This window comes from Danio rerio, chromosome 23, assembly GCF_052040795.2.
Source record: "Danio rerio strain M-AB ecotype USA chromosome 23, GRCz13ab, whole genome shotgun sequence".
Classification (NCBI taxonomy): Eukaryota; Metazoa; Chordata; class Actinopteri; order Cypriniformes; family Danionidae; genus Danio; species Danio rerio.
In genome coordinates this window covers 47,355,490-47,381,264 of record NC_141043.1, presented here as the reverse complement: position 1 = coordinate 47,381,264, position 25,775 = coordinate 47,355,490, and the positions used below count along the sequence as shown (strand labels likewise).

The 25,775-nt window shown below is 37.3% G+C and overlaps 1 protein-coding gene across 2 annotated transcripts; it reads left to right on the top strand.

Moving 5' to 3' along the window:
- Positions 1 to 40: 40 nt before the first annotated feature.
- On the top strand, positions 41 to 21,845 carry abce1 (ATP binding cassette subfamily E member 1). 2 transcript variants are annotated; one of them, NM_213051.3, is given in 18 exon segments: positions 41 to 156; positions 3,970 to 4,138; positions 4,234 to 4,319; positions 6,642 to 6,739; positions 6,822 to 6,939; positions 8,400 to 8,537; positions 9,180 to 9,249; positions 9,341 to 9,437; positions 10,742 to 10,831; positions 10,916 to 11,037; positions 11,798 to 12,019; positions 13,282 to 13,341; positions 15,519 to 15,577; positions 15,956 to 16,066; positions 18,466 to 18,608; positions 18,686 to 18,808; positions 18,936 to 19,047; positions 21,254 to 21,845. In NM_213051.3, coding segments are annotated over 17 exon segments (1,800 nt in total). In that variant the 5' UTR covers positions 41 to 156; positions 3,970 to 4,035; the 3' UTR covers positions 21,302 to 21,845.
- The last annotated feature ends 3,930 nt before the right edge of the window (positions 21,846 to 25,775 follow it).

The following is a 25,775-nucleotide window of genomic DNA, read 5'->3' as shown; positions in this document are numbered from 1 at the left end:
GTCGCGCCCCTTTAGCGTCTTGCGCTCTGGCGCCATCTTTGCTACCGGTGTTGTCTCGTGCGCGCCGGAGCAGCACGCGCTGTTCGTTTCTTCATACAGAAAGACGACATTAACGCTTATTAACGCGTTATACTGCGCTGTTCCCATCAGCGGGAGGTGAGCAGTGTTTTATTGCCATTTTGTGAAACTTAAGAGAAAATTCTAAGATATTTGGACAGAGAAATGGAGCGTCAGCTGTGTGCGTGTGCCGCCCTGCGCGCGAGGCCTTTTAGTTTCAATCAGATATCGTTGTTTTCCACTAATACTCAATGAAAGTCATTCTGATCGAAGTGTTTAGTAACTCAGCTGGCGTTTTAGAAAAACCGAGTGAAGTAATGTTATGGATGTATGGGTAACATGCAGGGGGAAAGTCTCTGAGGTAAATTCTTGCGTCATCGTTTATTCTCACAGGCGCGCGCGAATGAGTCATGACGTGCGCGCGCACTTGCTCCACGTGTTCGATTTGATTAAACCTCCACTTTTATTACAGTATATAAAGGTATTATGTCATATCTATGAATGCACAGTTAGTCTATTATGTAAATCAGTGGATATATGTTCGGGTGCGGGCAGGTTACGATTCATTAATAGGATCTGTGACGTACTAATTAATAATTTGATTGTAAAATGTTTCATGTTCGTGTCCCATTGAAAGTTTTGTGAGCAATCATCTATTTTAACGCTCTTGGTCTAGACATAAGGGATAGTTCACCCCCAGAAAAATGACATTTCTGTCATCATTTGCTCACACTTGTCAAAAAGCTGTTTGAGTTTCTTGCGTTGAACATAAAAGATGTTTTGAAGAATGTTGGAAACCTGTAACCATTGACTTCCATTGTATTTTTATTACCATTCGGGTAAAGTTTGTTTTATATTTGCACATTCTGACTTTCTCCTTAATATAATTTCAAAAAAGTATACTTTGCTAATTCTGAATAGTGAGATCATATTAGCAGCCAATGACTATCAAAGTACAGTGTTTGTTCACAGTCGATTAAATCGTGCTAATGTTGTTTTGAGTTGTACTTGCATGCAATTACACACCCAATATTAATAGTAGCATGCAAACAATGTTATATAGAGTGTTTCAATGTTCAAATATGAACGAATATGTAAGTATAAAACCAAATTATCCTCATCTGTATTATGTACTATGGAAGTCAATGGTTACAGATTTTCAGCTTTCTTCAAAATATATTTCAATGTTCAACATAATAAAGACACTCATAAAGGTTTGGAGCCATTTGAGGGTTATATAATAGTAATTAGTGTAAATAATACTGAGCAAATTTACATTTTTGGGTGAAGTATCCCTTTAAAGCTCAGGTTATCTCAACAGAACTATAATAAATGACAGTAACACTAGCAGTTCAATAATGTATGTGCTGGGTTGGATGACAGTGCAGTGTGTGTATGTTTAAACGAACTGTCATGTGACTTCATTGCTACACTGTCAAATATATGGCAACTCAGCAACCTCATTCATCCAGATGCTGAACTGTTGACTGAGGAAACCAGTGAGCAGACCAGGATCTCAGATGGGTTTAGATGGGAAGAAACTGCTTCAATATAGTATTTTGTTGGAGTTTACTTTGTTTCCTCTGTGTGTCCTATTGTTGATGTGTGCTAGCTGGTGATTACCAGATTTTAAATGAGATTGTGGGTGGTTGCTAGGGTGTTCAGAATGGTTGCTAGGTGGTTTCTTACTGGCTTAAGTAAAATGCCTGGCTTGCATTGTTAGTAAAACAGAATGATGTTCTAGAAAACTTGTAATGTTATGAATGCAGTGTACGTGTTTGAAGTAAATAAAAATTACATTTAAAGGGAGAGTTTACCCAAAACAAAGTTTCTGTCATCATTCCTACAATCTGTTTTCTTTTTTTTGTTGAACATTTTTAATGTTAGATTCCAGTAACTATTGACTTCCATAGTATTTTTTTACTATATGGAAGTCGATGGTTACTCGTTTGTAACATATTTTCTTATGTTCAACAGAATAAAGAAACTAGTAAAGCTGTCGAAGCACTTGTGGGTTAGTAAATAGTGAGTAATTTTTTTTTTTTTTTTGGATGAACTATCTCTTTGAATACATTTAAAACCTTAAAATGACAGTCTCACTATATTTGTGTCTCACTAAATCATAGGACTCATTTACACTATTGCAACATGTTAATTTAGGAAGTGTTTGTATTAATCGTTTCCCTCTTGTTTTAGTGAGGTCAATATTTGCAATGGCAAACAATATGTTGAATATTTGCAATATGTCAAGCATACAGTGCGCAGCATAAATGAGCAACCCTCTTTTGAAAACAAATATTTTGATCCGTTTCTCAGTGAATATAGCCAATATATTTTGGTGCATTTAAACAAAACAGTTTTATTAAAGTTGTATTCTGTAAGTGTGAAATAAGAGTTTGGTCACTGAACATTTTTAGGACTAGAAAGATAAAACATTTAAATTCAAATTAATTAATTATTGCAAAAATAAATTACAAACGTCATTTTTTATTTTTCTCTCCATTTTTCTTTTCATCAAACTAAAAAAAAAAAATTCCCCAACATTTTAACTTGGGTACTAATTTTTGGTCTGTGCTTTTCATTTTTAATTATTATTATTATTATTATTATTTTGGTTGCTTAGTTTCAGTTGTCTTCAGTATTGATTAATTGATATGTGCACAATATATTATTGTGAAGCATCTTGTAAAAATATACTAATTTAACTCCTTAATGCTGAGCACTGTATGCTTTTTTTTAAAGCTCCATTTCAAATGTTATCAGACATAAATAAATGATTATTATTATTCTACATAAATTGTTACATTTTTATTAAAATAACTCAAAGTAGTATTTGATTTTTCTTTTTAAGTATGATTTATTGTGTTTGAAGATGTATTTTTGTTATAAACCTATTTTTTATTAAAGAAAATTGTTGTTTGTAAATAGGACTAGGCAGTATGACTAAAATTTTACAGTATGAGAATGTTTTTTTTATGCTAACTATATCTTTCACAACATGGGTTATATAAAGGTAATTTTTTGCAGAAAATGTACAAAAGGGCTTTATATAATGAAATATTAATCTTATAAGAAAAGAAAAGATCTTTATTTTATTTGATTATTTTGTTTTTAAGCATATTACTATAGTATACAAAATACAACTTAAATTTCAAAAACTAAGTTTTAGGCCCCTAAAAAGTCTTAAATTCACCGCAGTTTTGGGTTGTAGGTCTTAAATCGTTTTAAATAGGACTTCATTTTGCTTTGTCTAAGTAAAGCTATACAGTTGGGCCAACAATCATACAGTCCCCAACAATACATCTCAATAAAACCTTATTTTTATATTTAAGTTTTTTTTATTGAGATACAATTCCTAACAGCTGTTAGACATTTTAACAGCAAGTTTTTCAAATTAAATTCCCCAATCAGGAAAAAAACCTAAAAACAATTACACTATTCCTCACGATAATGCTAGAAAAAGTCCCAACCCTGCATAAGTCTAACATTTCATTCCTAATGGTCTTAAAAAGTCATTTGGCTTGATGATTTCCTGCAGAAACCCTGTAAAATAAATCCCAGAAAAAGAAAGCTTAAGTATGAAAATATAAATATGTAAACACTTTAAGGAAATATCAAACTTTTCCTTCAAAAATACATAATAAAAACAATGACAATTCCTGTATATTGAATGTTGAAGGCAAGTCACTTGTTAAAATATAAAGCAATTGGCAATGCTCCGACATGAGCAGGTATGTGCATTTGTGCAGTATACAGTCAAAAAAAAAAAGTTTACGGTACACATTTCATTAAGTAATAACAATATATTCCACCATAGCGCCTAGTTAATTTGTACATTTGATGTGTTTTTGCATGAATTATCCAGGTAAGCTGATAATGGAACTAAACACAAAACTCTCCTTCTCTCTGTAGTGAGGTCTAGACCTCATCTGTTCCTGTAGATCTGCGTCGCCAGTGCGCGAACATCAAACCAGGCAAATGGCGGACAAGAACACCAGAATCGCTATCGTCAACCACGACAAGTGCAAACCCAAGAAATGCCGTCAGGAGTGCAAGAAGAGCTGTCCTGTGGTGCGGATGGGTAAGAAATGCACTGTTTTTAGCTGATCTTATTTTATTTGCTCGTGGTATTCTGTATCATTGATGTCTAATGTTTTTGTTTTGTTTTTTCCTCAGGTAAGCTGTGTATTGAAGTCTCACCTCAGAGTAAAATCGTTTGGATCTCAGAGTCTCTCTGCATCGGATGTGGAATCTGCATTAAGGTATTAAAGCAACAGGTTTAACGCATACAAAAATATATGGATGTTTCTGAGGTTTATAATGATTTATCTTTAGTGAGCTTCAGCTTAGTGGATTATCTATACACATTTTAGAAGAATCCTGTTCAGATGCATCAGATATAATTCATTAGGCTTTTGAGAAGGATTCATTTCCAGAACCATTACTTTTGCTGTTCCTCAGCGTGATTGATCATCCAAAGCCTCTTAAACATGAGTGCACAGTGCTTGGAAAGGGTGCTCGCTGCAGAGCCATTTGAGCAGAGCTGAGCTCCAGCGAGGGGGAGCATGAGCTCTCGTTCTGCCTCCTGTAAGCTGTTTTAATGCGTACACCAACCCCACCCCTAACCCTACCCCCAGTGACATCACTCGTAGAAGAAGTGCAAAAAAGGTGGAGCTCAAGCTCCCCCTCGCTGGAGCTCAGCTCGCCCAAATGGCTCTGCAGCGAACACCACTTGAGTGCTTGAGGGTCCTGCAAAATTTAGTACCAACTTCAATCCCACACACTTGGGCTAGCTAATCAAGTTCTTACCAGGCTTTTTAGAAACATCCGTGCAGGTGTGTTGTGGCAAGTTGGAGCTAAAATCTGCATGACACCGGCCCTCCAGGACAGAGTTTGGGCACCCCTGCTCTAAAACATTTAAATATCAAAAGTTTTTAACCTCTCAGTCATTTTAGTATTATATGCTTTGAAACTACAAATAATTGATCCAAAAAAATTTAAATATAATATTTAGACATTATCTATGTATATAAAAATTGTTCTAAGTTCAATATTATTAGCCCATTTAAGCTATATTTGTGTTGATTGTCTACAAAACAAACCACTGTTATACAATGACTTGCCTAATTACCCTAACTTTAACCTAATTAACCTAGTTAAGCCTTTAATGTCACTTGAAGCTGATTACTAGTGTCTTGATGAATATCTAGTCTAATTTTATGTAGTCATCATGGCAAAGATAAAAGATATTAGCTACTACAATTTAGATTAGTAAAACTAATGTTATAATCTCTCCATTAAGCAACACTTGGGAAATATTTTTTAAAAAGTTAAAAATTCACACGAGAACAAATAATTCTAACTTCAACTGTATTTTGCGATAGCTAATTTATATGCATTTTATGCAAATAGTCTGCTGTGCTGTTATGAAGATCTCATTGATTTACATTGTAAGCTATTGGAATTTGTTTGTTTTGAACATTAATGGTCTTACTGAGGCTGCAAGATATTGAAAAAAATCTGACATTGACTTCTGAAATATTTTGTTTTTCTGCGATTATATATTTTGATGTGAATACAATTTTACCAGATGACTTGAAGAGCTTTATTTGGAAAAGAACTCTTCATTTTAGATTCATTAGGGTAATTTTGTAGGGGAGTGAATCTCGAATAATATATCAAATATATTATAGCAATATAAATTGCATTGTATATTATTCATTCATTCATTTTCTTGTCGGCTTAGTTCCTTTATTAATCCGGGGTCGCCACAGCGGAATGAACCGCCAACTTATCCAGCAAGTTTTTATGCAGCGGATGCCCTTCTATCCGCAACCCATCTCTGGGAAACATCCACACACACACACTCATACACTACGGACAATTTAGCCTACCCAAATCACCTGTACCGCATGTATTTGGACTGTGGGGGAAACCGGAGCACCCGGAAAAAACCCACGCGAAGGCAGGGAGAACATGCAAACTCCACACAGAAACACCAACTGAGCCGAGGTTCGAACCAGCGACCTTCTTGCTGTGAGGCGACAGCACTACCTACTGCGCCATTGCGTCGCCCTGCATTGTATATTATGTAATCTTTATTAAAGTTACAAACATAATAATTTTTTTTTATGACAGGATGTTTTAAACTCTGAAATATTGAAAATGTTCACATAGTCACAGGCCTTAAAGGGGTAGTTCACCCAAAATGTACTCACTATTTACTCACACTTCAGTTGTTTCGAACGTTTACGAGTTATTAAAATGTCTTTTTTTGTGTTCAACATAAATAAAAGAAACCCATAAATTTTTTTAAAAAAAAGTATGTATTAAAAAAAGTATAGTGTAATTTTTGGGTAAACTATATCTTTAAAAACACACGCCAACGATAAACTTTTACTCCATTATTGTTAAACGCTGAATTAATTATGATCAACTATAATCCCAACTCAACATTGCATATCCTGTGATGTGACTAATGAACATTGCATTATCGATGCTGAAACCATATATTGTGCAGCCCTAGATCTTACCCTAAATTATTACTGTTGCCCTAAAAGTCATATCTGCTTATTTTAATGTAGAAATGTCCATTTGGTGCTCTTTCAATCGTGAACCTGCCAAGCAACCTGGAGAAGGAAACCACACACAGATACTGTGCCAATTCCTTCAAGCTGCACAGGTACGAGCATACATTACATCTGAGTCACACCTGAATTTTGTTTCTGTAATTGTTGTTTAATCGGAGTGTTTGTGTTTGTCAGGTTGCCCATCCCTCGTCCGGGTGAAGTGCTGGGGCTTGTGGGTACTAACGGTATTGGGAAATCCACTGCTCTCAAAATCCTGGCAGGAAAACAGAAACCAAACCTGGGGAGATTTGATGTGAGTCTGAGACACACACACACACGCTGCACATAGGGTTTTTTTCTGTAAGTAAAACTGCACTGTGAGGGTTGGGTTTAGGGGTTGGGTGGGGTTAGAAAAATAGAAAATACAGTTTGTACAGTATAAAAGCAATGGAAACCTATGTATTGCCCCCTCAATTCACAAGTGTTTACCCAAAATGCACATTCCCTTAATTTGAGCCATGAAACTGAAAAATTGTTTATATTAAAGCAAAACAAGGAGACATGCAAAAGGATTTATTTGTTTGAATATAAAATGTACAGAAGGTTAGAAATGCATTAGGACTCTTATTTTGAAATTCTGTCACTACTTCCATTAACTCTTACAACCGTCTACAGCATTCAATATAACCACAGAGTAAAAACCCCATACAAATATTATCATAATTCATACTGTAGATAATAAGCATATTATTATCATAATTCATAACTGTAGATCATAAGCAGTCAAATTTGTGAGACTAAATATGGATCACTCAGATTTAATAAAATCTTTTGATTTTAATGTTTAGTAATCCCATTATTGTGTTTGCTTTTCTATTTTCAAATGTAAAAAAAAACACGTTTTAATAGAATGTATATTTGTAAATTATATTAGAGAACGCTTTTATTCATGTGATATTTTAAGTCAAAAGGTGTCTTTTAGAGGAATTTTACTACATTTATCATTGATCAAACTGAAATAACTTTTTTTCGTCTGTGTTATTTGTGTATATTGATAAATATATTTGATTAATTTAGTATTTTTTTGCAATAAATAATTATTACGAGTTTATTAATATTTATTCATTTTAAATTATATATTGAATAGTTAATACAAGTGTCTTCATGTATATGGGGTATATGCCGAAGCATGCTAAAAGGACTTTTAATTTGCCAGTAACCTGGGTTAAGCGCTTCCGGTGAATGGCATGCCAATGCGAAATTTAAGGTCTGTTTTCTTTAAAAATCAGCGATCTCTACTGGCTGAGTGATATCCGATCTTAAAGTGGGTCTCAAATTGTACAAGAAGCACTGCATTACATTACATTTCCCCCGCCATGTCTTTATAATATGAGCATTTATTTTACCCCAGTATATTTAATGAAGCTTCTGCGTTAGCCTGCCGATTCTGACGGGCGCGTGCGAGTAAACAGCTTTTTGTCTCGTTTTACGCTTGAACAACCAAATAAATGCTAAAGTTTGTTTAACTGAATGTATTTTAATGACATTACAACATCAATGCTGTAAAAGGAACCGTATAAAATGAGAAAAAGTTCAAAATAACAGGTCACCGGAAGTGTATCAGCATGGGAACAGCACTAGCTCGGCATATACCCTATAGCCTATGCTGCTGATATGGCATTGAAACATAAATAAATTTCCAAATTTAATACCATGGTAAGGCTTATCATGGAGAGATGCACTGGTTTTTAAACTAATATTATGTGTTTCCAGGCTCCCCCTGACTGGCAGGAGATTCTGGCGTATTTCCGCGGCTCTGAGCTGCAGAATTACTTCACTAAGATCCTGGAGGACGACCTGAAGGCCATCGTAAAGCCTCAATATGTTGATCAAATCCCCAAAACCGTTAAGGTCAGAATGAAAGCAAGCTGACTTGAATTTAAAGTGGGGCTATTATGCAAAAAACACCTTTATAAAGGGTTTAAACACTGTAGTTGTGTTTCAGCAGTGTGTGAATATAACCAGCCTCTAATGATAAACCTTAATTCATTCTGTTGTTTATAATCAGACAGTCTGCAGAAACACTTTGATAGACATTCTCGCTGTGGGTGTCATGAGAGGGAACCCCCCCCCCATTAGAGATCATATCCCCCTCATTAGTATAAACAGCCCTAAGTGAGAAGCAGCCGTCCATTAGCCATTAGAGTGTTTGAGCTGCTGAAGATCATTTTCACACCAATAATGTTAGTCTTGTTTTTGAATCTGCCACTATGCTGACACACAGGCATTTGTAGCTCCGCCCTCTTTTGGAAACCACACAATCTCATTTGAATTTAAAGCGACAGTCACCAAATGCCACAATAAGATCAAAGCCTAAAAGGGTCAGTTTCTGAAAGTTATAAAACATTATTTGTGTGCTATTTTGAGCTGAAATTTCACACACATACACTAGGGACATCAGAGACTGACTTTACATCTTGTAAAGGACAAAATAGGTCCTCTTTAAGTCATTTTATGTTGTTTGGTTGTGTTGTAATTCTGTTTGTCCTGCAGGGGTCAGTAGGTGCCATCCTAAGCCGAAAGGATGACACTAAGACAGAAGAGCTGGTGTGTGAACAGCTGGGTATGTGCTCATGCATTTCTGATGTGTGAGATTTACTAAAGTTTTGTTATGTGCATGATGTTGATGGTGGTCCCGTGCTCTGATTGGTCAGATCTGTTGCACTTGCGTGACCGTAATGTTGAGGACCTATCAGGAGGAGAGCTGCAGAGATTTGCCTGCGCCGTCGTCTGCATTCAGAGAGCTGATATGTGAGTTTTGTTTTGTTTTTGACATATGAAGAGAGAAAAAGGTGGCCCTGTGGCTTAGTGGTTAGCACTGTAGTCTCACAGCAAGAAGGTCGCTGGATTGGTAATTCGATAGTACTATATTTCAAATAGTTTATTTTTTTAGTTATTTTAATATTGTTAAATGTTATTGTTTAATTCTGAATACCATTTTAATATTTCAGAATTAATAAATCAGATTAATTGTGTTTTATTTAAAAAAAAAACATATTTAGTCAATAGAATTGTTACATTTTAACTGTTAAATTTTTTTTGAGTTAAACTTTTTTTTTCAATGAATTTTAAACTTTTTTTTTTTAACAAATTGTGTTTTAAAAAAGATTTCATGGTTTAAAACAAATTTATAACAAGAAAAAGTGATAATTAAATGAAAAACCAAACATGTAAAATGTATAATAAAAATGTAATTATATAAGATGGGGGAAAAACTAAGACACTGTCATTTAATTATAATAGTTATTGCTACATAAAACCTTAATTAATTAATTTAGTTTTGCCTCTGTGTCTTTTTGACTCTTGAAGTTCTGATAATGTTTCCCAGTGATGGGTTGCAGCTGAAAGGGCATCCGCTGCATATCACATATGCTGGATAAGTCGGCAGTTTAAGCCGAAAAGCAAATGAATGAGTGAATGAATGAACTATTATTTATTTATTCATTCATTTTTTTCTTTGGCTTAGTCCCTTTATTCATCAGGGGTCGCCACAGTGGAATGAACTGCCAACTTATCCAGCGTATGTTTTAGGGGAATTGTTACTATTATTATTGGTAATAATTATTAATGAGTTCATTGTAATATTTAATAAAGGTATGTGATTTTAACAATTGACGTCTTAAAATTGTTGCCAATTTTTACATTATCATTATTTGCCAAATTCTGTGACATTTATACATTTAATTATGACCAAATTCTTCATTTTGTTTTAGTTCCATTATTTAGTTACTTGTGTCCTTTTAGTTAGTGCAAAACTGTTAATTTGTTTTAGTTAATAGTAATAACAATAATAATAATTTGTATTATTTTGTTTTAAACACATTTTTAGTAAAGAATACAACATTGCATAATGCAGTGTAAATGTTTGCTATCAATTTCTAGCTACTTTAATAGTTGTAAACACATGTAGAGAACAACTAAACATCCTTAGGACATACAAAGGAGGAAAGAAAAAATTATAAGAATTTAAAAAATACATAATAATTAAAAAAGGACAATAAGATGAAGAAAGTAAGTAGTAACCTTGACTGATAATTTGTATAATTCATGTTTAGATTCATGTTCGACGAGCCGTCCAGTTATCTTGATGTGAAACAGAGGCTGAGAGCCGCCATCACCATCCGCTCCCTCATCTCTCCAGACAGGTACCGTTCTCTGAAACCACTGCTAATTAGCCTTGGCTAGTCTCTCTGTATCTCAGAATAACACGTCTCTGCTCGTGTCTACAGGTACATCATTGTGGTGGAGCACGACTTGAGTGTGCTGGATTACCTGTCAGACTTCATCTGCTGTCTGTATGGAGTTCCCAGTGCTTATGGGGTGGTGACCATGCCCTTCAGCGTCAGAGAAGGTATGCATATAGCAAAATAGTTACTATTGCCTTTCTATCAGCGGGAACCAGTCTGGCCATTCTCCTCTGACCTCTGGTATAAACAAGGCATTTGCGCTCACAGAACTGCCGCTCACTGGATATTTTCTGTTTTTGGACCATTCTCTGTAAACCCTAGAGATGGTTGTGCATGAAAATCCTAGTAAATCAGCCGTTTCTGAAACACTCAGAGCAGCCCATCTGTCACCAACAACCATGCCACGTTCAAAGTCACTTAAATCCCCTTTCTTCCCCATTCTGATGCTCACTTTGAACTGCAGCAGATCGTCTTGACCATGTCTTCATGCCTAAATGCGTTGAGTTGCTGCCTTATTTGATAGGCTGATTAGAAGTTTGCATTAATGAGCAGTTGGGTGTACCTAATAAATTGGTCGGTTAGTTACTTGTATCCTGTCATATTTGCCTCAGTTAGACATGCAATAACAATGCTAAGTTAAATGTGTGTACTGGAAACTTTAACGGTATTTGTGTGTGACTTAAAGAGCTTGAATAAACTCTACAACAAATACTTTGAATAAACTTGCTTGGTATTTTGACTCTGAATATCTGCACATTGTCTATTCTGTTATTCTTTTCTAGTTTATTTTTTATTATTATTATTTTGCATTAATGTTTAAAGATCTAAATAATATTTAAAAATATATTTTTGTTTTTAAAATGCACATTTGATAAGAATAAATTATAAGTTGCAACTAAAAATTTATTTCTTTTTTATAACCAGGAATCAACATTTTCCTGGACGGCTACGTGCCGACGGAGAACCTGCGCTTCAGAGAGACGTCTCTTGTGTTTAAAGTGGCAGAGACGGCAGCTGAAGAGGAGGTGAAAAAACTGTGCCGTTATCAGTATCCCAACATGAAGAAGAGCATGGGCGAGTTCACACTCACCATCACCGAAGGAGAGTTCACCGACTCTGAGATCATGGTCATGCTCGGAGAGAACGGTGAGATCAGACTCCACTCTTCATCTCTGCTGATTATTAACGTTTTCTTTATTTTTCATAAATAGGGCTGTACAATATACAGTTAAAGTCAGAATTATTAACCGTCTTGTATATTTTTCTTCCCAATTTTTTGTTAATGAAAAGATTAATTTGTCAACATTTCTAATCATAATAGTTTTAATAACTCATTTCAAATTGATTTCTTTTCTCATTGCTATGATGACAGCACATAATATTAGACTAGATATTCTTCAAAACACTTGTATTCAGCAGAGGTCACACATGTGCAAGTCACAAGCAAGTCTCAAGTCATAACCTTCAAGTCTCAAGCAAGTCAAGTCATTTTTTTGTCGGAGTCAAGTCACTGCTTATTTCAAGTCACGTCGAGTCACTTTCAAGTCAATCTAATTATATATATATATATATATATAAAATAAATCTTTGGTGGAGCGCCTTCCCTTTTTCATAACCGCATTATCTGATGGCCGAATAGCAAATAAACAGTTCAAATGAATCGTTTATATCAATCTAATGAATCATTTAATGTAGTTCTTTTTAATGAACCGAATTATCCAGTCCAGCAAATTTAACTGATTCTTTCGGACCGATCTGAGAAGAGATGAGCTGTTAATGCATGTGTAACTTTAGTTTTTTTTGTTTTGTTTTTTACGCTTAATATACGGTTGTGTATTTAACAAAAACAAATTTTTTTCGAGTCATTTGACTCAAGTCCAAGTCAAGTCCCAAGTCATGACAGTCAAGTCGAGTCTTATTTGTATATTTTTTAAGCAAGTCTCAAGTCCTAAATTTTGTGACTTAAGTTTGACACGAGTCAAGTCATGTGACTTGAGTACCCCATCTCTGGTTTTCAGCTTAAAGTGACATTTAAAGGCTTCACTAGGGTAATTAGGGTAAAGTTAGTATAAATAAGCAAGTCATTGTAAAACAGTGGTTTGTTCTGTAGACAATCCAAAACCAATGTAGCTTAAGGGGGCTAATAATATTGACCTTAAAATGGGTTTAAAACAATAAAAACTGCTTTTATTCTAGCTTAAATAAAACAAATAAGCTTTCTCCAGAAGAACAAATATTAGAGGAAATACTGTGAAAAATTCCTGAATCTGTTCAACATCATTTGGGAAATATCTGAAAGAGAAAAAAATTCACAGGAGGGCGAATAATTCTGACTTGGCTAAATATTGCAATGTCAATTTATTCCTATATTGTGCAGTCCTACATCAAAACCAGTTTTCTTCTTTTAGGAACGGGGAAAACCACCTTCATCAGGATGCTTGCCGGAGGCCTCAAACCAGACGGAGGAGGTGAAAACCAGCACACACCACAACAATATTCTGCTGAAATGCTGATTTGTTTTAATCAGAAATATTTTTAAGTAATCTAATAATCACATCTTTCTATCCTCCCTTTTATTTATTAATACATTAAAATTGATCTGTTTCTATTTTTTATCAAGCTGATCTAATTTACATGCTTTTCAAAATCTTTTTTTTTTATCTTCATAATGCATTTATATTCTGTACGCTATTTCCTCATCTCCATTTCATAAAACAGTCTTGTATACAACTTATGTTTTTCATATATAAGAATATATAACATAAGAATATATACCCATTATGAATTTGATCTAGGTTTTTTGAAAATGCTTTAAATATTTTTACAATGTTAATACTGCATTCATCCCCTTTTTAATTGAGATTCACACTTTGTGTCTCACTAAAAATATAATTGCCACTTTATTTGAGCACATTATTAAAAGAAAATAGGAAACGTAAACTGATATTAGCCATAGAGGATAACTTAATACACAAATACACTTCATTAAGCATGTGCACATAGACATAACCTATATGCTATGTAATTGCAGGTTAATGATGTCTCTATATAATAACTTATATTTGATTGTAACTTTAACTTAATTTTATTGTAATGCAATAACGTGCATCTTTAGGAAAGCTGCTTTGAAACAATAATTGTATAAAGCGTTATGCTTATAAACTTGAATTAATTATTATGTGCAAAATAGCTGCAGTCACTCTGTATAATTTAACCAACATTTATTTGTAGTATACTTGTTCCTGCTGCCGGCTATAACACTACTGTGTTGTCATGGCATCGCTGGGGAAATGTGACACGTTCACATTGGTTCACGTTGGTTTTTGTTTTTGAATATCAATAATCAGTAGTTTAGGTGATTGTGTTAAACTTTAGTTACAAAATTACTTTATATTATGTAATCAAATAAATGTTAAAATATTGCAATGCAGTTTTTGGCCAAGTGCATCCAGAATTTAAATATATATTTAATTCCGTGCAAATGTCAACAATGCCATGATTCGTTTTTACCAAAATATGGAAACCATTTCTGGGTTTTTTGTTTAACCAAGTATTTTACAGTACTTTGAAAACATTTACAGATGCATTTTTGAGTATTTTTAAACTATTCTATTTGATTTACCAAAGTCACACAAATGGTAATTTCACATGCGTCACATCCATAACAGAGAGATGTCACATCCATAACAACCCTTTTTCCTCAGAAATGTGAAAATATTAAATAAAATAAAACCAAGCAATTTTGTTTTATAGAGAGCCGACTCAAATCCTTTTGATTAGCATTATTTCTTTTGGGTTGTGCAGTTTAATTCACATAATTTCTACAAAGTGTGTTGTATACTGTAAACTCGCAGACTGTTTTTGTCACATCCATAACCTATGCTTATTTTCCTCATTTAAAGTACAAAACACGTTTACAGATTGATATTTTTCTGCTCCCATAACTCTGTGGCTAGTTGCTCTAGAAATTAAATTTTTCAATATAATGTTAACATATACTTTCTCTGTCAATTTATGTGTTGAGTTTTTACTGCAAATGTCACATCCATAACGCTGGAATTGCTCATATATATATATATATATATATATATATATATATATATATATATATATATATATATATATATATATATATATATTAATATTTAAACTAATAGCAGTAAAAAAAAGTGTATTTTGCATGCCCTCAAGGGACAGTTCATCCAAAAAAGAAAATTTACTCTTAAACCTATTTGAGTTTCTTCTGTTGAACACAAAAGAAGATATTTTGAAGAATGTTGGTAGCTGGCATCCATAGTCCTCCATTTCCTACTATGGAAGTCAATGGGTGCCATCAACCAGCTTTCTTTAAAAATATCTTCTTTTGTGTTTAACAGAGGAAACTCAAATGGTTTAAAACCCCATGATGGGGAATAAATCATAAGGTAATTTAAATTTTTGGGTGAACCTTCTTATTCGCTTATTAAAACATATGCATTTTATTAGAAGTGTGTTTTTTAATGTAGCGCTATTAATTATGAGAGTTAAATGAAAGTCTACCGCTAGACACAAGCACTTTCTTCTCACAAGAATAGCTACTGGCTGATTGATACAGATTATTAAGCCTATTTGTAATGCTAACTGGAGTGTGTGTTATGTTTGTCAGGTGATGTGCCTATCCTGAACGTGAGCTACAAACCACAGAAGATCAGCCCTAAGTTTAAAGTGAGTTTGAAGCGGATGCCCTTTCAGCCGCTTCTTAATACTAGGAAAATGAATAATGTTCCAGCTTTGGTTTTTTTTATAGTCAGTATTAAGTAAATATAAATTAACATGTTAGTTGTAGAAACATTAAGTGGCTTAAGTGGTTTTAAAATGAATGGAAAGAGTGTTAAATCTATTGAATTTCACTCTCTGGTTCCTGTATATACCATGGTGATGCATTTATCTAATTCAGTTCATTCTTTTGAAGAGATCTGTTGTGGAGTTTTTTGCAAAAATGTAAAGCCTTATGATCTGTATGTATTTTTCTCTTGATGAAAATGAAGCTGGCATGGTGTTTAACACACATAAACTGAAGTTGACCATCTCTGTGTGTTTTAGGGCAGTGTTCGAGCTCTGCTGCATGACAAGATCAGAGACGCATACACACACCCTCAGTTCGTCACTGACGTCATGAAGCCCATGCAGATCGAGAGCATCATCGACCAGGACGTGAGTATAACACCACTACTGTACAAGTGTAATACTCATAATTTTCTCTTCATATAGCCGTATATATAGCTATTATGGCCTGTTTCCACTGAGTGGTTCGGTTTGGTACGCTTTTATGGCCGTTTCCACTGTCAGCGTACCATACCACTTTTCAGCACCCTTTCGAAAGGGTACCAAAAGGTGGAGCTACACGCGCAGCCGAACGCTGATTGGTTCAGGGATACGTCACGAGCTTGTGGAGCTAGACAGAATGCAAACAAAGGATCCGCCATGTTCTAATACACAGGCGAGAGATTACATGGATTTATCGTTACTATATGCATAAAATAACCAGCCGTGGATGACCCGGGCTCAAACAAACCGTGTCGTCGTCTTGATGAACAGACACAATGCAACGAAGAACTAAATCTGCCGCGTCCTGTTGTTGCTTTACGAGCCCGTCTAAAAAGTGCGAGCGGTATTCGCTTTCTTCCGGGAGGGCGCGATCGCGTCTATTTTTGATATAACAAACTTCTTGAGCTGATGATAATAATGTATAAGGTTACGTGATTGTTGAAGTGTCTCCGTCATCTGATCCATTCAGAAAGAAAAGGACAAGCGTGGGGAAAAAAGGAGAAACCCGGCAAAACACAGGAGCAAAAGTGTTTTAGCAACCTGATTCATGAACAAACTGCCATGTTTATCTTTGCATTTTGGATTATTATGAGCTGGGAATAACAAAATGACTCTCTAACAGAGCTGACATGTGCTGCTGAAGATTACAGACACAGATGAGAGGTTTGCGCTGACTGTGGGCTATATTGCGTGTGTTTGTGAACTCAAATAAGGACTAAATGCATGCTGTGTGTAGTTTTTCTGTAATTAATTGAATTGAATTGAATTTTATTTGACAGATTTTAGACAAACTGTACAAAAAGTATTCCATACACTTTGTTAAAAAAAACTGTCGAGGATAAAAACACAATAAAGCCCAGGGCTTATTTCCATTGTGGTCCTCTGTTAAATAAAAACAATGTATGTCTTCAAAATACTAATGAAGAAATAAAACAAACAGTTGCCACAGCGGTACGAACAGTCAACCCATCCAGCACATGTTCCACACAGCCAATGGCCTTCCAGACACAAACCTATTCACACTCAAGTAAGATATAATTTAAAAGATCCTCGTCCATCATGCAAACTAATTATCCTCATCAAACAACCATCTTTTAATAGCTTTTTTGAACAACCTTAAATCTTTTATTTCCTTAATTGATTTTGGTAGTTTGTTCCACATGATTGCACTTGTATATAAAAACATATTTTTCCCCACTAAACTTCTAAATTTAAATAAACAAATATTAAAATCCCAACTCCTAGTACTGTATGAATGCTGTTGCCTCACCATTTGAAAATAATTAATCAAATAGCTAGGAACCACATTATTAAACATTTTACGTGCCAATTTTAAAAAACACACTCTATTACTAACAGTTAACATACCTAATTTATTAAAAGACTCTTTGTGCAAATGTGCTCTAGGATGCATTTTTAAAATTATTCGTACTAATTTATTTTGTGCCTTTTGCAATTTCTCAATTTTGTGAGCAGCTACTGTACCACAATGACGTAGCATAATCAAAATGGGGTTGAATTAAAACTCCTGCCAACAATTGTAAAGAATGAACATCCAAAAGATCAGATTGCCTTGCTAAAAACCTAATTTTTCCACAAATCTTTGTAAAAACCTTTTTTGGTAATAATATAATATAATATTTCGGAGACTGTAAGGGGCTGTATGTGTTCATATATGTTGCATTTATATATTTATTTTATATAATTACAGACGTTACAGTAGCCTCTCTCGCACTGTCATTGATCTGCAGTTATAATCAAATCATGTTCATAGAAAGGTCAGTAATAAACATTTATAAACAAGTATTTATGTGTGTAAAGCGTCTGTTTTGTGAGAAGTGCTGCTCATTATGATATGTAAATGACCCGTACAGCTTTACTGTACACATTTATTCGAGCGAGCATGACGTCGACTTAAACTTTGTCATACACCACACCCAACAAAAGGGTACCCTTTGTGGTGGAAGCGCAAGCCTGATAAAGGTGACCCGTACCGTGCTGTACCAGTCAGTGGAAACGAGCCATTACATAACCATTACACTGTGGGAAAGGCTGGTTTTTGGGTGGTTTTGCTTTCTCACTACAATTGATTCGCTAAAAGGGTAGTGAATTTGCCCTAAGTGAATTGTTCAAAGCATTTTTAAATTAAAATTTGTCACCAGAAATCATTTCTATTTGCTCAGAAAATGATGGCCAAATTAAGACTCAAAATCAGCCCAGAGTGGATGAAAACACCCGCAAAAGCGCACACGGGTTAAAACACTGTGTTTGTGTGTTGTCTGCAGGTCCAGAATCTGTCTGGTGGTGAGCTGCAGCGTGTGGCTTTGGCTTTGTGTTTAGGCAAACCAGCGGATGTGTATCTGATCGACGAGCCGTCCGCTTATCTGGACTCTGAGCAGCGTCTCATGGCTGCCAGGGTCATCAAACGGTAAAACAGCAACACTTTCTTTGCTTTTGATGTGCTTTATATATGCTAGATGCTCATTTACTTTCATTGTCATTCAGATTCATCCTTCATGCGAAGAAGACTGCATTTGTGGTGGAGCACGATTTCATCATGGCCACGTATCTGGCGGACAGAGTCATCGTATTCGACGGAATTCCATCCAGGACCACTAACGCCAATGCGTACGTACTTCATTCGCACTGACTAAATACTTTACATTAGAGTTGCACAATGGAGCCTTTTCACATTCGCTGGTTTAAGTAATGCATCTGTCATATTAACATCGAGATGTGCTTTTTGTTTCATCAGTCCGCAGACGCTGTTGGCTGGCATGAATAAGTTTTTAGCGCAGCTGGAGATCACCTTCAGGAGAGACCCAAACAACTTCAGACCAAGAATTAACAAACTCAATTCCATTAAGGTAAATATTCCTTTAGATTCAGATCTTTATATGGTATTAAATGGATGGATTGTTTTCATCTGTTAAAATTTAGTTGTGTGAACAGATTTTCTTTAATTAGTCTACCGAAATGTTTATTTGAAGATTATTGGTCAGTTCTTATCACATGACTTGCTTGGCACTCACAGCGCACTCGCAGCATTCTTTCAACTGTGTGCATCTGGAAGACTTGAGTCGTCACACTGCTTGAAGTGTGCAAGCCGCACACCTCCATTGGAAATAACTAATTTGCGCAATCTCTAGAAAAGCAATATGCGATCATCCTGCTGTCATATGCGGTCTCCAGCAGTTGATCTTCTTGCACAGACATGCTGGATTCACCTGATTTGTTGAAAAATGGGTTGGGAATCCATTCCTTGGCAGTTTGTAGGTCCTGCACTGGGCCTTTTCCCCTTTGCAAAGAAACTTTCCAAACAAGTTTCTTATGGCTTGTTTCCACTGAGTGGTATGCTTTTATGCTTTTATGGCTGTTTCCACTGTCAAAAGGCACCTAAAATGGCCCGTTTCCACTGAGAGGTACAGTACGTTATGGTATGGGTCACCTTTATCAGGCTTGCGTTTCCACGGTCAAAAGTCAGGGCCGGCCCGTCCATAGAGGCGGCCGCCTAGGACAGCAGAATAGAGAGGGCGGCGTCCGCAACACTACCCTCACCACCCGCGCCCTCGGTTATATCCGCGTCTAAGGCAGCAGAATAGAGAGGGCGGCATCTGTGACACTACCCTCACAACCCGCGCCCTCAGTTATATCCACATCTAAGGCAGCAGAATAGAGAGGGCGGCGTCTGTGACACTACCCTCACCACCCGCGCCCTCAGTTATATCCACATCTTAGGCGGCAGAATAGAGAGAGCGGCGTCCGCGACACTACCCTCACCAGCCGCGCCCTCAGTTATATCCGCATCTAAGGCGGCAGAATAGAGAGGGCGGCGTCCTCGACACTACCCTCACCACCCGCGCCCTCAGTTATATCCGCATCTTAGGCGGCAGAATAGAGAGAGCGGCGTCCGCGACACTACCCTCACCACCCGTCCCTCAGTTATATCTGCATCTAAGGCGGCAGAATAGAGAGGGCGGCGTCTGTGACACTACCCTCACAACCCGCGCCCTCAGTTATATCCGCATCTAAGGCGGCAGAATAGAGAGGGCGGCGTCCTCGACACTACCCTCACCACCCGCGCCCTCAGTTATATCCGCATCTTAGGCGGCAGAATAGAGAGAGCGGCGTCCGCGACACTACCCTCACCACCCGTCCCTCAGTTATATCTGCATCTAAGGCGGCAGAATAGAGAGGGCGGCGTCTGTGACACTACCCTCACAACCCGCGCCCTCAGTTATATCCGCATCTAAGGCGGCAGAATAGAGAGGGGGCGGCGTCTGTGACACTACCCTCACCACCCGCGCCCTCAGTTATATCAACATCTAAGGCAGCAAAATAGAGAGGGCGGCGTCTGTGACACTACCCTCACCACCCGCGCCCTCAATTATATCCGCGTCTAAGGCGGCAGAATAGAGAGGGCAGCGTCTGTGACACTACCCTCACAACCCGCACCCTCAGTTATATCCGCTGCATCTAGGGCGGCAGAATAGAGAAGGCGACGTCCGCGACAGCACCCCCCCCTCCCATGACCCAGCCTTTCACTTTAGACAAAGGACGGTCACGCCGCCCTCAACCCTAGAGCGTAAGTTCAGCAAAGTGTACCATTTTGGTGGGCATGTTGTACGAAAGAAAGTTTCAGTCGGCATCATTTTTACACAAGGAAATGTCACAGTAAAGCTGTACGGGTCGCTCGCATGCCATATGAGAAGCACTTCTCAAAAAACAGATGCTTTATACACATAAATACTTGTGCATAAATGTTCAATACTGACCTTTCTGTCAACATGATTTGATTATAACTGCAGATCAATGATGCGCATGCGAAACAGCCTACTGTAACGTCTATTTCTGTCATTGATCTACAATTATAATCAAATCATATTGATAGAAAGGTCAGAACCAAATATTATTGCAAATACCGTAAAGTATTTTGCTCCATTTTCGCCTTGAACTTTATGTACACTGAGCTTCTGTAAACCACCAATTGCTTGCATGTTTGTGGACACTTGGTGAATTCAGCTCACTCTGATTTTAATTAGAAGTTGATCGCTCTCTGCTTTTCTCTTTCAGGATGTGGAACAAAAGAAGAGTGGAAACTACTTCTTCCTGGATGACTGAACGTCAATTCAGAAAACTCCAGAAATTCAGCCGCTTGATACGACATCAAACCAGAAAATGCTGGAACAGCGGACTTACATGTTTGACTGAATAACCATCATCATCTTCATCATCATCACTCTGTCCAGCGGGTTCACTTCAGAAACACAGCCCTCATCCTCAAATACGCCAAGCTTGTGTCATCATGCCAAAAGAGGAGAGATGTTTATTACAAATAAATGTGTTTCTGGGTGAATTATCATTAACAGTACTGAAGTTCCTTCCGCTCACACGAGTGCTGTGAATGAATTCACACACGCCAAACATGCTACTGTATATTTTGAAATAAAATATTTTAATCACGTTACATGATGCGTTACATATTAAATAACCCCGTTTATCAAAATCTGGCGTTCTGCCACCTTGTGAAGATGCAGATTAAAACACACTACCATCTACACACACCCAAAATAATCTGTTGTGTCATGATATTGGGTGACGCGTCTGTGCAGTGGGATTGTTTTGGAATAAACTGACTTTAAATGGAAAGACCACAACTGAGAAAGGCTTGTGTTTATGCTTAAATACATATTCAGTGTGTAATTCCCTCCCATGAACGGGGTTTCAGCCAAAAACTGATTTCAAATAGAAAGACTGCGAGTATAAATGCATTTTTTGGGTAATGTTTGGTGTCTCCTTCGGTTTATTCTCTTATTTATCACGACTCACCAATAAGGATGACTGACGTGAAACAGACGTTTCGACAGTGTCGAGATGAAAGAAACACAAGTGTTTCGAAACACCCAGGTCATGTAACTAAAGTGTTTCTAAACACCTGTTCACGTGACTAAAGTGTTTGTTTCGAAACACCCAGGTCACGTGACTAGTGTTTCGAAACACCTGGACATGTGACTATTTTTTCGAAACACCTGGTCATGTGACAAGTTTTTCTAAACACCCAGGTCATGTGACTAAAGTCTTTTGAAACCCAGGTCCTGTGAGTAAAGTGTATCAAAACATCTGGTCACATGACTAAAGTGTTTCAAAATACCTGGTCATGTGACTAAAGTGTTTCAATATACCTGGTCACGTGACTAAAGCGAGGTTCAGAAGTGTTTCGAGAACCATCGAATCTGCGTTTGACTGACAGGCTCAGAAAAAAACTCCCATATAGCCTAGTGGACCGCATGTGTGCTCGCTATTGTGCTGCAAACATGCGGTCCACTAGGCTATATGGGAGTTTTTTTCTGAGCCTGTCAGTCAAACGCAGATTCGATGGTTCTCGAAACACTTCTGAACCTCGCTTTAGTCACGTGACCAGGTATATTGAAACACTTTAGTGTTTCAAAAACACTGTAAAAAAATTAATTATTGTTTTACAGTACTTTGATGGTTGTGATTGCTGTGACTAAATCACTTGAAGCTTCAGCTCAACAACGTGGGGTTTAATACCTCAATCTGCCTGTTTCTCTGCTGAAGCTGTTCCAGTGCTATACATGAAAAATGACCACAGGGTGTCACTGTAGAGGCAGGTTTTGAAACGTTTCGAAGCTTTGATTGTTTCAGTGTTTCATGAAGCCTCGCTTTGCCCACCACTAGTCACCACAGCGGAATTAACTGCCAACTATCACAGCATGTGTTTTACACAGCAGATGCCCTTCCAGCTGCAACCCAGTACTGGGATGCACACACACAACAGCCAATTTAGTTCATCAATTCACCTATTGCATGTGTTGGCACTGTGGAGGAAACCCACTCCAACACAGGGAGAACATGCAAACTCCACACACAAATGCTCTGAGGCGATGTTGCTAACCACTGAGCCATCCAACCTATCTGGAAATATTGTACATGAAAGGGAAGCTGTATTTGTGTAGGGTTTACCATCGATACAGTTGAAGACATTATTATTAGTCCTCAACTATTTGCCAAGTTGTGTTCAATGATTTTTTTTCTCAACGTATTTTGAAACTAGTTTTAGCCACTAATTTCTTGTAACCAGTTTATTTACTCTTTTGACTTTGCAAGATATTAATATTCAGCTTAGTGCAATTTAAAGACTTAACTAGGTTAATCAGGAAAGTGATTGGACTGCAGTGGTTGTCCAACTAAAAAGACAAAAATACTTCCTCCAGAAGAAAAATATAATAGGAGACGCTACAAAAAAAATGGCCTTGTTCTGTTAGCAACAGTAAAATAAATATTTTACCATGTAGTACGCCAGCAAAGGTCCTGGATTCTTATACCAGAATGAGAGCATAGTATCTACATCTGGCTGAAAATAAAGAAACATCTGTTTTTTTGGTGGTTTTATTGCTACAGAAGTCAATCTTTAAATAGGAACATTAAAAATGTCATTTTTGAGTGAGATGTTATTGGTCTTATCCAGGGGTTCCAGTTCCAAACCTGCTCCGCCTCCAACACACTTAAGCCAGGTCACACTTCACTTTCAATTCAATTCAATTCAGCTTTATTTGTATAGCGCTTTTACAATGTAGATTGTGTCAAAGCAGCTTCACATAAATGGTCATAGTAACTGGAACAGTGTGGTTCAGGTTTTAGTGTTTAAGTTCAGTTCAGTTCAGTTTAGCTCAGTTCAGTGTGATTTAATCATTACTGAGAGTTCAAACACTGAAGAGCAAATTCATCGATGCGTAGCTCTACCAATCCTGAACCATGCGAGGCAGTGGCGACAGCGGAGAGGGAAAAAAAACTTCACCTGATGGGAGTGAAGAAAAAAAACCTTGAGAGAACCAGACTCAGTTGGGCACGACCATTTTAATTTCTCCGCTGGCCAAAAGTCTTGTGCAGAACTTCATTCGCCGTGGTTTTTGCCTCACAGACTCATTCATACGCACTCGAATGCAGCAAACTAAAAACACAAGCTTGTGCGACAAGTTTCGCAGTTCCCTGGGTTGGAAAGTTCAAGCTTGGTGAATTCTGACCTGCCAAATCACATCACGTGACTGCACGAGATCAAAGATCACAACATGACCTCTATGTACAGTAATTCAAAATATGGACCAATCGCTCGCTTTTTTAAATATCTAATGTAAATATCTTCTTTAATCCTGTCTTTTCGCAGCGCCATACTACAGAATTTCGCAAGCTCTAGTGTGACCACGGCATTACCTGCAGGTTTCAATGCCTGAAGGACTTAAGCTGCGGTCACACTGGGCTTTTCCTCCCATAGACTTCCATTCATACGCAAGCGAATGCGTCAGACCGGAAACGCACTGTCATGCGTTAAGTTTTGCAATTGCTGCGGTGCAAAGGTCAAACTTGGTGAATTCTGACCTGCGAAATTGCATCACTTGACTGCATGTGCCCAATCGAGGATCAAAACATCATATCTGTGGACAGAAATTTAAAACATGGAGCAATCACTCGCTTTTTTAAATATTTAATAATCTTGTTAATCCCACCCCTTTTCGCAGTGCTGTACAACAGAATTTCGTACACACAAACTAGTGCAGCGGTGGCCAACCCTGTTCCTGGAGAGCCAGCCTGTTTGATATGGGTGGCAACTGAAATCTGCAGGAAGCTGGCTCTCCAGGAACAGGGTTGGCCACCGCTGCTCTAGTGTGACCACAGCTTTAATTAGTTTGATCAAGTGTGTTTAACTAGGGTTGGCACTAAACTGTGTAGCGCTGCGACCCTCCAGGAACCGAGTTATAGAGCTATGGATAATGCTGCGGTTACACTAGAGAAGGGGTCCTGCAGATTTTAGCTCCAGCCCTAATCAAACACACCTGAACAAGCTGATCAAGGTCTTACTAGGTATACTTAAAACACCCAGGCAGGTGTGTTGAGGCAAACTGGAGCTAAACCCTGCACGGCACAGACCCTCCAGGAAAGAGATTGGTGACCCCTGTACTAGAGTTTGAGAATTTGAATAGCTGTAGCACGGTGCTGGGAAACGGGGTGGGATTAAACAAGATGATTAGACATTTATAAAAGCAAGCGATTGGTCCAATTTCTGCCCAGAGAGGTCATGTTTTGATCCCCGATCGGTCTCATGCAGTCAAGTCATGCGATTTCGCAGGTCAGAGTTCAGCAAGCTTGAACTTTGCAACATAGTGAACTGCGAAACTTGACGCACAAACTTGCGTATGAATGGAAGTCTATGGGGAGAAAAGTCCAGTGTGACCGCAGTTTTAGACTCCCAAACTAGATTCCTGGAGGGCAGCAGATCTGCAGTTTTGCTTGAACCCTAATCAAACACAGCTGATCCAAATAATCAAGAGGTTTAAGACGAATAGGTGTCACCTTGATTAGTTGGATTAGCTGTGTTTGATTAGGTTTGGAGCAAATATGCAGATTTGCAGCCCTCTAGGAATTGAGTTTGAGACTTTATGCAACCTTAAGCTAAACGTATTAAAGAGCACCCATCAAACACAGAGATTGGCAAAATGGCAAACAAAAAAGGTCAAACTGTTTAGCTAAAATGAACCTCTTCCCCTTTAATGTATTTTAAAAAATGCAACTAAGTCTT